This window comes from Puma concolor, chromosome C1, assembly GCF_028749965.1.
Source record: "Puma concolor isolate L17-30 chromosome C1, mPumCon1.1.hap2, whole genome shotgun sequence".
Lineage (NCBI taxonomy): Eukaryota > Metazoa > Chordata > Mammalia > Carnivora > Felidae > Puma > Puma concolor.
Window position 1 is genome coordinate 160,608,358 of NC_141674.1, and position 15,686 is coordinate 160,624,043.

The following is a 15,686-nucleotide window of genomic DNA, read 5'->3' on the forward strand; positions in this document are numbered from 1 at the left end:
CAAGAGGGTTTCTTTTCTCCACATCCTCTCCAACACTTGCTGTTTCTTATGTTTTTGATTTTATCATTCTGACAGGTATGAGGTGATACCTCATTTCAGTTTCAGTTTGCAATTCCCTGATGATGAGTGATGTTGAGCATCTTTTCCTGTATCTGTTGGCCAACTGAATGTCATCTTTGGGGAAATATCTGTTCATGTCCTGCCCATTTTTAATTAGATTGTTTGTTTTTTGGGTGTTCAGTTGTATAAGTTCTTTATATATTTTGTATACTAACCCTTTATCAGATATGTCATTTACAAATATCTTGTGTTCAGTAGATTATCTTTTAGTTTTGTTAATTGCTTCCCTTTCTTTGCAGAAGTTTTTTATTTTGATGTAGTCCCAATAGTTTATTTCCCTTGCCTTAGGAAACATATCTAGAAAAATGTTGCTATGGCCAATGTCAGAGACATTACTGCCTGTGCTCTCTTTCAGGATTTTTATGGTTTCAGGTCTCATATTTAGGTCTTTTTTTTTTAACCTTACAATTTTATTTAATATTATTAATGTAATATAGGTAGTCATAGTTTTAAAAAGTGTCATTATTCTCTCTTTCTTGAAAACTACTCTGGTTTTTTTTATTTTTTGCACGTACCTTTTCATTTTTTAAAAATGTTTCTCCATCCCCCCACTTTCAATCTGCAAGTGTCTTTAGGTCTGAAATGAGTCTCTTGTAGGCAGCATGTAGATGGGTTTGGTTTTTTTATCCACTCTGTCACCCTATGTCTTTATTGGAGTGTTCATTCACGCTCAATGTAATTATTGATAGATTTGTATATATTGCCATTTTGCTACTTGTTTTATGGGTTTTTTTTTGTAGTTTTTCTCTAATCCTTCTCTTGCTCTCTCTAATGATTTGTTGGCTTTCTTTAGTGATATACCTAGGTTCCTTTTTCTTTATTCTTTGCGTATCTATTAGTGGTTTTTGATTTGTGGTTACCATTAGGTTTGTATATAACATCATCTGCATATAGCAGTCTATATTAAGTTGATGGTCACTTAAATTTGAACCCATTCTTTACTCCTCTCCTCACCGTGTTTTAGGTATATGGTGTCATATATTACATCCTTTTATTTTGTGAATCCTTTGACTGATTTTTTACAGAAATATTTAGTCCTACTACTTTTATGTTTCCTACTTTTCATACTCTCACGTATGTTCTTTCTTTTCCACTCAAAAAGTCCCCTTTAATATTTCTTGTAGGGCTAGTTTTGTGGTCATGAACTCCTTTAGTTTTTGTTTGTCTGAGAAGCTCTTCATCTCATTCTATTTTGAATGATAGCCTTACTGGATAGTGTTCTTGGCTGCACGTTTTCCCCATTCAGCGCTTTGAATATATTCAATATATTCCACTTCCTTCTGGTCTATCCACTGAAAGCCTTATGAGATTTCCCTTATAGGTAACTATCTTCTTTTCTCTTACTGCTTAATTTTTTTTCTTTATCACTACTTTTTGCCATTTTGATTACTATGGTGTGGACCTCCTTTGGTTGATTTTGTTAGGATCTCTGTGCCTCCTGGATCTCTGGGTATCTGTTTCCTTCCCCAGATTAGGGAAGTTTCCAACTATTATTCCTTCAAATAAATTTTCTGCCCCCAATTCTCTCTCTTCTTCTTCTGGGATCCCTATAATGTGAAAGTTATTATGCTTGATGGAGTCACTGATTTTCCTAAGACCATTCTTGTTTTATGTAACTCTTTTTTTCTTTCATTTGTTCAGCTTGATTACTTTCCATTACTCTATCTTCTGGTTCATTCATTTGTTCCTCTGCTTCTTCCAGCCTGCCATTTATTCCATCAAGTGTATTTTGATTTCATTTATTATGTTCTTTCTCTCTTATTGGTTCTTTTTTTTATCTCTGTGTTAAGGGTCCCACTGATGTCCTGCACCTTTTTCTCAAGTCCAGTGAGTATCTTTATGGTCATTACTTTAAATTCTCTATCAGGCATATTACTTATATCCATTTCGCTTAGGTCTCTTGCTGTGATTTTGTCCAGTTCTTTCATTTGTGACATATTCCTCTGTCTCTTCATTTTGCCTAACTCTCTGTGTCTGTTTCTGTGTGTTAGGGAAGTCTCTTGCTCTTGTAAGTAGTGGGAAGGACATGCACTTTTAACTAGGTAGCACTGGTCCTCTTCCACAGGGGACACACAGCTACCACAGAGACAGAGCTGGGCACTCCACAAAGGATGAGCAGTCAGGGGATGCAGTTTTAACAAGGTGCACACGTCCTCCGTGAGAGGTCAGGAGAGGCACTGCTGGCAAGGTTTGCAGGGGTCTTCTGGGGGAGAGGATCTGCAACACAAGGACTGAGGCAGGCCTGACTGGAGGGGGCGGAGTGTGGTGTAAGCAAGGTAGGTAGTGAATGCCAGTGTTGTGCTGGTTCCCACAGGTAGTTGTATGTTTATGATGAGGGGCAGGGGAGGGAAATGGAGCCTGCCAGCTCCTTTGTTCCTGGAGAAGTTCCTCCCCAAACTCCTGAGTTGGTAACCAACTCTCCCTCCCATAAGCTCCAGGTGACTTTCAAACTGTTTACAAGCTGTATCTCTGAAGGATGTTTGCTGTGCTATCTCTTTAAGCGTAAGGGCTCAGCTTCCTATCACCCTCTGAGCTCTCCCAGAGCCAAGGCTGCTGAGTTTTAAAGTTTCAGGCTTTAAGTCCCTCTGGTTGTAAGCACTCAGGAAATTTAGCCCCTCTGGTTTTCAAAGGCAAATGCTGTGGGGATTCCTCTTCCCCCTGCAGGCTCCCCCTGTGTGATAGTCTGTTTCTCACCCCTCTCTGGGTCTGTGGCTCCCTTCTTCCAGTGGTCAAATCTATGGGGTTTAGTTCCCACTGAATCCTCACCCTTCTGGCCCTCTTTGATGTGGCCTCTTTTCTATATTCAGTTGTAGAATTTGTTTGGCCAGTCTTTGGGTCATTATCTGGGTTGTTTGCAGTGATGCAAGTGTTACCTAGTTGTATTTGAGGGACAAGGTGAGTTTAGGGTCCTGCTACTCTGGTATCTTCCCTGGAAGTCCCATCTCTTTATTTTGAATGTCACAAATAATTTAATGTAAAACCACTTTTTTTAAACCTGTCTTCTTAATTTAGCTTGACTTTGAAGTTTTAAGCAATTCTCATGAAAGTCTTTAGCCAAATATCCATTGCATGAATTTCTTAATTTCACTGCATTTTGAACTGTTAAAAGGAAATATATACATACACATTTTTTTGTTAACAGCAACAACAAATAGGTCAGTGCTAAGTACATTTTTAAATTGATTCCATGCTCCTTTTCATTTTCTGAGGCTAGTATTATTAACATAATGCTTCATGAAATAGACTAGATATTAATTGATATTGAGAAATTCTTGTTAATTTCGTTAGGTGTAATAGCCATAGTGTCATTGGGTTTTTAATTTAAAGTGAAATGAGATGATATCTGTAAAAAAATCTTAAAACAGTCTAGGCAGACTGGGGAAAAGAATGTATAGTAATATTGATACAATCAGATTGACAAAATATTAATTTTTGAAGATGAGAATTGGAGACGTGTACTTCTTTTACTATTTTTTCTACTTCTGTGTTTATTTAAATTTTCCATAAAGATTTTAAAAATATAAATAATAGCTATATATGATACTGGTCACATTCTCTGTTATGAATTAAACTAGGCACTGAAAATAAAAATAACTACAATAACAAAACTACTTTAAACTAAAAGGTATTCTTCTGGATGACACTTGAATTACAAATCAAAATCAAAACTAAACTTACAAACTACTTAGAAAATAGTGATAACCACAACACTAAATATTAAAGCTTTCAAAAAGAGCTTAAGGTTTTGAATACTTAAGTGATGACAATGATGATTCAAAGGGAAATGACAACAAATGAACTAAATAGTAATTCCTAGAAAAAGAACAAAATAAATATAAGGAAAATAAGAAAAGGAATTAAATAAACAAAATTCAAAGTAAATACCAAATTACTATATCCATTTAAGAATAGGATATTTGAGGGGCGCCTGGGTGGCGCAGTCGGTTAAGCGTCCGACTTCAGCCAGGTCACGATCTCGCGGTCCGGGAGTTCGAGCCCCGCGTCGGGCTCTGGGCTGATGGCTCGGAGCCTGGAGCCTGTTTCCGATTCTGTGTCTCCCTCTCTCTCTGCCCCTCCCCCGTTCATGCTCTGTCTCTCTCTGTCCCAAAAATAAATAAAAAACGTTGAAAAAAAATTAAAAAAAAAAAAAAAAGAATAGGATATTTGAAAAAAGAATGACCTAGATAAACCACAAGATACCATAATTAAAATGGAAGGAAACCACAAATAGGAATGAAAATAAATAGGTCTTAATAGACAAAAATAGATTTTAAAAATGTAACGGGTGCCTGGGTGGCTCAGTCGGTTAAGCCTCCGACTTTGGCTTAGGTCATGATCTCACGGTTTGTGGGTTCGAGCCCCATGTTGGGCTCTGTGATGACAGCTCAGAGCCTGGAGCCTGCTTTGGATTCTGTGTCTCCCTCTGTCTCTCTTCCTCTGCCCTCCCCTGCTTGCACTGTCTCTCCCTCTCTCTCAAAAATAAGTAAATATTTAAAAAATCTAAAAAAAAACCCAAAAACAATTCTGTTTAATGAGTTTACCATAGCACTTACTAATATGTGAAAAAGTGGGGATTGTGGTAAAGGTAATGGTTTATAGAAAAATCTGCAGAAGTGTTCTATTTCCATTAGAGAAATGTAAATAATCATACCTGTGGAAGAAACTGAAAAAACTGGTAGAGAACTTCTTAAAATGGTGCCTGGGTATATATCAAATGTCTAGAAGCATGGGGAAGTGTCTCTTCTAATACTCCATGCCCTTGCCTCTTGCAGAGGAAGCCTCTATGTTCAGAATATAGTACACACAATCAAGAACAATCATCTAAGTTTAGGGTTTTTTGTTTTTTTTTTTAATTTTTTTTTTCAACGTTTATTTATTTTTGGGACAGAGAGAGACAGAGCATGAACGGGGGAGGGGCAGAGAGAGAGGGAGACACAGAATCGGAAACAGGCTCCAGGCTCCGAGCCATCAGCCCAGAGCCTGACGCGGGGCTCGAACTCACGGACCGCGAGATCGTGACCTGGCTGAAGCCGGACGCTTAACCGACTGCGCCACCCAGGCGCCCCTAGGGTTAGTTTTTAACGGAAGCAGTCTAAGTAAGTTTTAGAGTAGGACATTAGTTTTATTAACCTGTAGCCTAAGTAAAAAATATATAAGAATATTTAATTTCATGGGGAGAAAATTATCATGATATGTGGCTTATTTTTAATAAGTTACTGAGGGGCGCCTGGGTGGCTCAGTTGGTTAACCAACTGACCTTGGCTCAGGTCATGATCTCATGGTTTGTGGAATCAAGCCCCACATCAGGCTCTGCACTGACCGTGTGGAGCCTGCTTGGGATTCTCTCCCTGCCCTCTCTCTCTGTCTCTCTCTGACTTGTACTTTCTCTCTCAAACTTAAAACAAAAATTTTTTTAATAAAAAAATTACTGAATAGGGGCACCTGCGTGGCTCAGTTGGTTGAGCATCTGACTCATGATTTCGGCTCAGGTCATTTTCCCAGGGTCATGGATCCAGCCTTGCATGGGGCTCTGCGCTGAGCATGGAGCCTGCTTAAGATTCTCTCTCTCTCTCTCTCTCTCTCTCTCTCGCTCTCTCTCGCTCTCTCTCGCTCTCTCTCTCGCTCTTTCACTCTTTTGCTCTTCCCCCCACCCCTCTCTCCTACTCACATACATGCTCTCTCTCTCTCTAAAATAAGCAAAAAAAGTTACTGAATAATTCTAGTTTTTGTGAATATGTGTTTGACTTATGGAAAAGTACTAAAATGATATGATGAAGATGCTAAAAATATATATCTCTGTATGGTAGAAATATAAATGCTTTTTAGTTGGGGACAGAATGTGTTTATTTAGCTTTTAAATTCCCTACATACAAAAATATGTACTACTTTGTAACAATAAAAATATAATAAAAGTGAAACAAGGGACGCCTGGGTGACTCAGTCATTTAAGCATCCTACTTCAGCTCAGGTCATGATCTCATAGTTCATGAATTCGAGCCCCACGTCGGGCTCTGTACTGACAGCTTGGAGCCTGGAACCTGCTTCAGATTCTGTGTCTCCTTCTCTCTCTGCCCCTCCCCTGCTCATGCTTGGTCTTACTGTCTCTCAAAAATGAATAAACATTAAAAAAAATTTTTTTAAATAGTAAAATGAAATGAATTACAATCTTAGTCATGTAATTATGGACTAAGTTTACAAAAAAAAAAAAAAAGCTGTATCTGAACCAAAGGGATATTAAAGTGATGAATGTCTTTACTAACTTTGCCGGTTGAACCAACCTATGTATTCTGAAATTGTTAAGTAATATACATATAGTATGGCTGCAGTAACATAGAGGTATCATACTTGTTCTCTGTTGCCTTGCCATGGGAAGTCCTTAAATATTCTTCATTAATTGATTATAGACTTACTTCTGCAAAAATGTAGAAATATTAAAAGAAAAATATTTAATAATTAATGTAATATTTTTAGGGGGTTTATTATTGACATTTAAATTCTCTCTGAAAGTACTTATCTGAAGAGTTTCTTAATGTTTTCCAGTTCCTGAGAGCAGAAATGGGCCAAGACTACCATTTGGCAAAAAAATTATGTCAGATGAGTAAGTACAAAATACTTTTATGTTTTCTTTTTTTTTTCAAAATACTTTTCTGTTTTCTAATCTTTTATTTGTTTCTAAATGCATTTCATAATTTGTAAGATGGTCTGATTATTATAGCCTAGTAAACTCCCTAATAGTATCTCAGTGATTCCTTAATAGTAAGTTAAGTTGATTGGTGTTAGGACTAATTTAGACATCTAGAATAACTTTGGGATAAACTAAAAAAGACTAATCAGGGGCGCCTGAGTGGCTCAGTCAGTTAAGCGTCCGACTTCAGCTCAGATCATGATCTCACAGTCCTTGGGTTCGAACCCTACATCAGGCTCTGTGCTGACAGTTCAGAGCCTGGAGCCTGCTTTGGATTCTGTGTCTCCCTTTCTCTCTGCCCCTCTCCTGCTCATGCTCTGTCTCTCTCTGTTTCAAAAATAAATTTTAAAAAACATTAAAAAAAAACATTAAAACAATTTTTTTAAAAAGACTAATCATCACTGGAAAATAAATAAAAATCTTGACCTTCATGATAATGAGTTAGTTAACTTTATGCCTTTAGTTTCAAAGACATGTCAGGTAGTATAGCAAACCTTACTTAATATGCATTTATTCCACAAATATTTGAGTGCCTCCATGTGCCAGGCACTGTTTTAAGCACTGGAAGTATAGCAGTCAATAAGACAGATAACAATCCCACATTTATATCTAGTATCAAACAGATAACAAATTCATATATGATAGGTGCTATGGAGAAAAATTAAGTAGGGAAGAAGGAATAGAAAGTACTAGAAAGATGCAAAGCAGTTTTGAATAAGATGGTCTAGGAAGGCAGGACTCATAGCAAATGTACTGAGATGCAAACATGCCTGATGAGGAACAGCAAGGAGGCCAGTGTGATCAGGGCAGAATACCTAAGGGGAAGTGTGACAGGAGATGAGGTCAGAGAGGTTATGGTTTGGGGATTATGTAGATTGCATAGCACCCTTTCATAATTTAAGGACTTTGGCTCTTTCTCTGAGCAAAGTGGGAAACCATTGGGCACTTTTGAGTAGAGGAATAATAACGATCTACCTTATTTTTCTTTCTTCCTTTGGTTTTTAGTAGTTTGGCTGATGTATCTTACACTTAGGCTGTTGTTTCTTTCTTTTTTTTTTTTTTTTTTTTTGCGTTTCTTTTTATCTCTATGCTTTGTTTTAGAATTGTTCTACTAACCTACCTGTTTTTGAGTTAACCTGTCCTATCTTCTGCTGTGTTCAATCTGCTGTTAAAACTATCCAGTGAGTTCCTGGGGCTCCTGGGTGTCTCAATCGATTAAGCGACTGACTCCCGCTCAGGTCATGATCTCGCGGTTTGTGAGTTCAAGCCTCGCATTGGGCTCTGTGCTGACAGCTCAGAGCCTAGAGCCTGCTTTGAATTCTGTGTCTCCCCCTCTCTCTGCCCCTCCCCTGCTCATGCTCTGTGTTTGTCTTTCAATAATAAATAAACGTTAAAAAAAATTTTTTTAAATATAATGTAGGAATTGTGAGGATCTACTTTCACTGGCCTCACATAGACTCCCCGCTATGGATACAGTACTTCTTACATCATTGGCTAAATTTTTTTAAGATTTTATTTTTAAGTAATGTCTACACCTAACGTGGGGCTCGAACTCACAACCCCAAGATCAAGAACCATGTGCTCTTCCAACTGAGCCAGCCAGGCACCCCTCATTGGCTAATTTTTAAAATGGGTTTCTTGAATGCTTTTTGCACTACTTATTTTATATCCAAAATAATTTGCCTTGTCTAATCCTTTTAAGCACTTTTGACCTTTAGAGCCATTGAATAAAATATTTTGATTAAAAGTATTTTTGGGTGGTGCACAAACAGAATTTCTGATAAGAAGGACTCCTTCAAGAAAATCGTGTCCATTCCCATTGTTACAAATAACAAAGCAGAAGCAGAGAGAGGCTAAGCGGCTTGGTCAGCACCATTCAAGGAGCTAGTGGCATGGCCAAACTGGAGCCCAAGCTGCCGCCTCCCACAGCACCCCTCTTCTGTTGGGGGCTGGGGTACAGGTGAGTGAGTCTGTAGCTCTCAGTCCCAGCTCCCAGAGTTTCTTGTGCAGCCTAATAGTGGGAAAATTCATGTATTATATTTCCGTATCCATCAGTCATTTTAGAAAGCCTCTGGCTGAAGCTGATAAAACATATGCACTGATATCACCACATCTGTTAGTCACTTTTGATTGTTAGGCCTGTAGTATGTTGCATAAACAGCAGGTGCTCAATAAAATGCTTACTGGCCTGAGTCAAACCAGTAAACGTCCATTAAATACCGTCATTGAGAATGAAAAAGTTCAAACTGGTCTATCCTAATTGGGTTATGTCCCTGTAAAATTTCTCTCCCTCCCTCCCTTATGTCAAGCACAGACTTGTACCAGACATTATGCTGGGAGCTGGAGAGAAAGCAGGTATCACAGCACACATCTCTAAACCTTTTTGGGGTTGACATTAACCATGGTTTGGTTTGGTCTGTTACTCCACTGGCTCAGCCAGTAATACTGTTCACTTTTTTCTGTCCGTGTCAAATAGCCAAAGACTAGGATTAGAAGACAGGAAAAGGAGCTGTGGAGGAGCTAAGACCGGCACCATGCCAGGTGGGAAAGAACACTACTCCCAAAAGAGGAGGATGACTGGAAACGGGGCCGAGAGGTGCAGAGATGGGAGCGGGGGCTGGCTGCATGTGCATGCAAAATAGGATTGGCTACCCCTGAAGCAGATTCCAGCCAATGATGTGAAATTAGGGAGGCCCAGGATTAGCAATGCTAAGCAAGTTCAGGAAAGAACAGAGAGTTGGAGACACTGTCTCCGGGGGAAGAAAGTACTAGTTTGATGCTAATAGGAAACACTTGGCTGAGGACTGACCAAAGTTCTTCTCTATATTCAGAACAACAGACAAAATGAATTTTTTTCATCTAGGATGGCGTCAGGTTATTTTATATGTAAATGCTTATAGTATATTGTCCTTTTTTCTTTCTTTTTCATTTTTTTAAAATGTTTATTCAGTTTTTGAGAAAGAGCATGAGCAGGGAAGGGCAGAGAGAGAGGGGGACACAGAATCCCAAGGAGGCTCCAGGCTCTGAGCTGTTAGTACACCCCCCAATGCAGGGCTTGAACCCACAAACCATAAGATCATGACCTGAACCGAAGTTGGATGTTTAACCAACTAAGCCACCCAGGTGCCCCAGTTTGTCTTTTTTTCCCTATCTTCTACCTCTGCTATAGAACACTCCTTTCTCTCTCTCTCTCTCTCTCTCTATACATATATATATATATATATATATATATATATATATATATACTTATTTATTTATATATATATATCTGTATATATCTCTATATGTATTTATATATATTTATGTATCTATATATTTATATATATTTATGTATGTAAACATGGATTATTTACATATTTATGTATTTATGTGTCTGTATTGAGCACCTACTAATAATGAGAACATTCTTGAATACCTTGTTTAATTCTTAAAACAATTCTATGGGACAGATATTATGAACCCCATTTTACAGTTGAGGAAACTGAGTCTTAGCAAGGAAAACTAATTCACCTAGGATTAGATCCTAGGTCTGGCTTGAAAGCTTCTGATATCCTCCTATATTTCCATTTCCTCATTTGATTAGTAAACTTATATCTCTAGTCAAGGAGGCAGAGACTTGGAAAAGAGGTACTTTTGTGGGTCAATCAGGCTTGAAATGGCTCCTATGGTCAACTAATATATTTATTTTCTTTGTATCTGAGGCAATTAATTTACATAAAGTAATGCATCTTTGTCCCTTCTGAAATGTTTTAAAAATTCATTTTCTTTTTTTTTTTTTTTTTTTTTTTTTTTAATTTTTTTTTTTTCAACGTTTATTTATTTTTGGGACAGAGAGAGACAGAGCATGAACGGGGGAGGGGCAGAGAGAGAGGGAGACACAGAATCGGAAACAGGCTCCAGGCTCTGAGCCATCAGCCCAGAGCCCGACGCGGGGCTCAAACTCACGGACCGCGAGATCGTGACCTGAGCTGAAGTCGGACGCTTAACCGACTGCGCCACCCAGGCGCCCCTAAAAATTCATTTTCTGAATAAAGCCACTGGTTGCCGGTATGTTTCCTTGCTGTCCAATCACAGTGTAATCATTTATATCTCTGTTTGGCTTCAGGGCTTCCCACCTGGCATCCATTGGTTTCTTTTCTCTTCATCCTGCCTTTAAAAAAAGAAATTGTATTGGGTTCCCCCAAGAAATTTTATTTGTCAGTAAAGGCTTGAATTTTATCTATCTTTCACACACAGTTTTTATATGTGCCTAATATTTCCTCAGCCATTTTCCTGCTATGTCATGCAGAAGTGATATATTGGCTGTATGCCATTTCCTGCCAGGCATTGGAAGCATCCTGGGAAAGTGGTTTTTAAATGGGACTGAAAGTCAAGAGTCCCAAGTACTTTTCTTAGTTCATCTCATGATTGACTGTGAGATGTGCCGGTCAATCTTTCTATTTACTGGTCTCTTCACCTGTAAGAAGGGAATGTGCAGCTCACTTTTCTCAGGGCACAACAGGCTCCTCACAGCAGCCCAAGATTTTACACACAAAAAACATTTAGGCCTGGAAGACCTACTCATCAATTATAATAATTCTAAGTGTTTAACAATAATGGCCTGAGAACCAAAATGGTTCTCATCATTTTGGTCTAACACAATTACAGATGTATCTTCAGAAAAGATAGTTACTCTGCAGTTTTCTTTTCCTTTCTTTTTCTTTTTGAGTAAAGTAAATCACTCTTTCCTTTTTAACCTAGAGTATAATTTAAAAAAAAAATTTTTTTTAACGTTCATTTACTATTGAGAGACAGAGAGAGACAGTGCTAGAGCATGGAAGGGGCAGAGAGAAGGGGAGACACAGAATCCGAAGCAGGCTCCAGGCTCTGAGCTGTCAGCACAGAGTGCGACGTGAGGCTCGAACTCACAAACCGTGAGATCATGACCTGAGCCGAAGTCAGATATTTAGCTGACTGAGCCACCCAGACGCCCCTAACCTAGAGTATAATTTTATCTAGGCGTCAAAGGACTGCTTCCTACTATTCATTTATTCCATTTTTTAATGTTTTGAGGGCTCCGGCTCTGTGTCAGTCTCCTAGGGATGCTACAGTGAACAAGACCAATGTCTTATCTACCTTAGAATAGCCTCCAGTCTGAGGGACTTAGAGCCCAATGTACAGCAGAATCCCCCAGCTCCCTGCCCCAGCTCTTTAGCCAGAAGGAGACATCCACTGAACATTTAGGAAGGAGCCAAGCCTTTCTCTAGGTCCAAAACCATTCCAGGAAAATGAATGATAATCAGCAGTTACTTGGTTCTTAGTGCACTAAGGACTGGACTGAGTGTTTTATCTGCATTATCTCACTGATTCATCAAAATGGCCTAATGTGGCCAATAGTATTATTACAGATAATAGAACTGAAGTACAGAGATAGTAAATATTTCCCCCATGGAGACCCAACTAGACAGTGGCGGAACCAGGATTCACATCTGACAGTCTTTCTTCAGGGCCCATATTGGAATCTGTTTATGGACTCAGGTTGGGAACAACTCCCAAGACACTAACTGAATGTGCTAGAGGCTTTTCTTACCTTTTTACCAACTCTACTAGCCTGTCAAAGACTTTTTGATTCATCATCTAGAATGCATATTTGTGGGCTAAGTTTTAAAGCAGATACCTTTCCCTCACTCTGAAAATTGACAATTGTAGAAGTCAACAGTTTTTTTTAAACCATGAGAGTAGCTGATCTCATACTCCAATCCCATGAAATGATCCTAATTCCAATATGAAATTTTCTAAACTGTATTCAAGATTTCTTAATAAGTGTTCAACCAAAAAGGATTCCATGGGAATAGTAAGTTGGGGAAACCACATTCTCATAATGGTCTGAGCATATTAGTGGTTCTGTAAAATCCTGCAATTTCTTCTACTATAAATTTTACCTGATTAACCTCATTTGACCTAGTTTCCAAAATATGTATTAATATCTTAAGAAACTAGCTAGTATCCCAAGGGGCAAATTGGAGAAACTCTGCTCTTGAAAAGGCTCAGAGAATATTTAGACTGCTAATGATAAGTATATTTTAGTCCAATTTAAAATGAATCAAGATACTTTTATTAGAAATCTTAAAAGGTGTCTAAATACCTATAGGATCCTTAAAAGCAGGCACACAGTCATGCTAACCCAGACTGATGGTAAATTATATTGGTAGATTAGGAAATAGAGACACTGGTTTGGTGTGTCAGGATGAAAGCCATATGGGATGAGGTCCTCTGAGCACTGGGGCCTAGTTGAACCAGCCACAATTATTTGTCTTACTCTAAGCCAGAATAGCACACTTGATGTTTTAGCGCCCCCTGGGGGCCATCAAGATAGTGCACAGGAGTCACAACATTAAATGGCTAATGCAGAATTATGAATACCCCTGAAGGCAGGTAGGAAGAAGGTAGAGAGAGATCTGGGGTTAAAAAATAGCCTAAAGAACTCCGAAACAAAAGTTGAAAATGTTTCTAACCTCTAACACATTGATAACATACCACCAAGCCCCCCAAAATCTACTGATATGGTCCAAAGATGACACATGCTGTTAAGTAGGCAATGACTAGGGTGTAAACCAGGGTAAAAGTTTTCAGGATGAAGAGAAAAAAGAAACATAAGTTCTCTCTCTTTGAAAGATGAGTTTCTCAAAATGGCATTTCTACCATGGAATAGCTTGCATTAAAAAAAATCGTAATAAAATTCCGTTCTGTGTTCAGATAAGGTCTCTAAGAAAGGCTGTCTTGTAGACATTGAGTGGGAGAGATGAAAAGCAGGATTAACAGACCTCCAGGCACAGTCTTCTCATTAGCAAAGCCTCCACATTTTGCAGGATATGTACCTTGTTTGTGGGATGATTATATTCAAGAAACACTCTGGCTACAAGGCCTATGAGGAAAGCCTCATAGTGATGGAGATTGCATTTTTTAGACAAGAGGTAGAAAATATATTGAACATTATTTCTTTTACAATGCACCTATGATAAGTAGAACATTTTCTCTATTTACACTTTAGTATTCCTATGGTATAATTGGTATTTATTGCTTTGTGCATTTTTACTTACTCTGATTGACAGTTCCAATCTCATTCTGAGGAGTGCTTGCTGAAACACTTTGAAGATTAATAACACACATTCTGTTGTCCGTTTTCAGTTCTAATCTATGAACCAGAAAATCCTGAGGCCAAGGAGTTTTTCTCACTTATTGAAGAAATGTTGCTGATGGGTAAATTTAAAAATTGAAATTCCTTCTTTCTCATAGAACTATGAGCAGTCACTATTTAAAAACCTATTATCCCAGGAGATTAGTGAAGTACACCCTCAGAAAGTGGTTAAGAAAAGGCTAACTGGTTGTCTTGGATGGTTTAATGAAACCAACTTGTCCTTTGTAGATGGTCAGGGTGACTCCCTTTTCTCTGTGGGGTAGAACTGCCCAAGTAAATCAGGCTCCCTGGGTACCAGGCATCAGGGACTGACACAGTCTTCACAAGGAACAGAACATGCTAATTGCCACACATGTTAAAAGAGCTATCCCACAATTCCAAGGAAAACTAGTACCCTCTAAATTATCCTACATCTCACTTACTCTTACTATATTTAATTAAGAATTACATTGAGAATAGTAAAAAGAAACTTTATAGACCTATGGTTTTTTTTTTTTTTTTTTTTTTTTAACGTTTATTTATTTTTTTTGGGACAGAGAGAGACAGAGCATGAACGGGGGAGGGGCAGAGAGAGAGGGAGACACAGAATCAGAAACAGGCTCCAGGCTCTGAGCCATCAGCCCAGAGCCCGATGCGGGGCTCGAACTCACGGACCGCGAGATCGTGACCTGGCTGAAGTTGGACGCTTAACCGACTGCGCCACCCAGGCGCCCCATAGACCTATGTTTTAAATTTACTCTAAATCCATAAATATCTTTATACCAGTAAGAATATAGTCTTTGTACTACTATTTTGACCCTACGTACAGTTAACAAAGTTCAGCTCAGTCTTCATGTTCCAAAGATAGGTATTTCTAAGTGGAGGGAGAAGCAAGAAGAATTATGATTTTTCAAAGAGTAGAAATATCAAGAACATTTTAAGCAATTTTCTTCCTTTCTATGGCAGAGAAATCTCAAAATCTTGAGGAAGATGATGAAGATAGTGAAGAAGACAGTAGCAGTGAGAGTGAAGGAGAGAGCAGTGAGGAGCTAAGTGAAGAAAGCTCTGATGAATGCGAAGACGGGTGATGAAGGTTGCTGCTATGGTTTAATCTTCATGTACTTTCATTACTGTATACATGGAAATATAAGGGAGAAAGCTGCATTTTAGTCTTGTTCTTTATTTGGCACAGAGTTCTTTTAATTTATCCGTATCGGTTTGAGCTCCTTCTTGATATTTAGTTCTTACCTCTATGTGAGTTACTCAGAGAAGAAATTAGTAATTGAAAATATTTACATAGCTGTAATTGTGTACCACGTGCTGTTGTGCACACATTAGTTCATTTAATCCAACAAACCCATGAGGCTTGGGTTAAAACAACACAAATTTATCATCTTACGGTTCTGGAGGTCAGAAATCCAAAATGAGTCTCACTCAGCCAAAATCAGGATGTCAGCAAGGCTGCACTCTTTCTGGAAGCTCTAGGAGAAAATCTCATTCCTTTCTTTTGCCAGCTTCTAGAGCCTCCACACATTCCTTGGCTCCTGGCCTCTTCCTGCATCTTCAAAACGAGCAACATCTGGCTGAGATCTTCTCACATTGTCATCTCTCTAATTCTCTCTCCCCTCTGTTGTGATTTTTGTTAAAGTAACATTTGTTAAGTAGAGCCCTGGTGTGTCAGATGGTTCGTGATGCTTCCACAAAGACCACAAGGGAAAGTAAAAT

At 38.5% G+C, this 15,686-nt stretch overlaps 1 protein-coding gene across 5 annotated transcripts in view; it reads left to right on the top strand.

The window, feature by feature from the left end:
• ERICH2 (glutamate rich 2) overlaps positions 1–15,125 on the top strand; it is a 37,139-nt gene extending 22,014 nt beyond the window's left edge. For all 5 annotated transcript variants that reach the window (XM_086718873.1, XM_086718876.1, XM_086718877.1 and 2 more), the window contains 3 exons: positions 6,661–6,718; positions 13,973–14,044; positions 14,928–15,125. In XM_086718873.1, coding sequence (XP_086574999.1) covers positions 6,661–6,718; positions 13,973–14,044; positions 14,928–15,049 — 252 coding nt within the window. In that variant the 3' untranslated portion in view covers positions 15,050–15,125. The remainder of the gene's footprint in view (positions 1–6,660; positions 6,719–13,972; positions 14,045–14,927) is intronic.
• Positions 15,126–15,686: the final 561 nt, after the last annotated feature.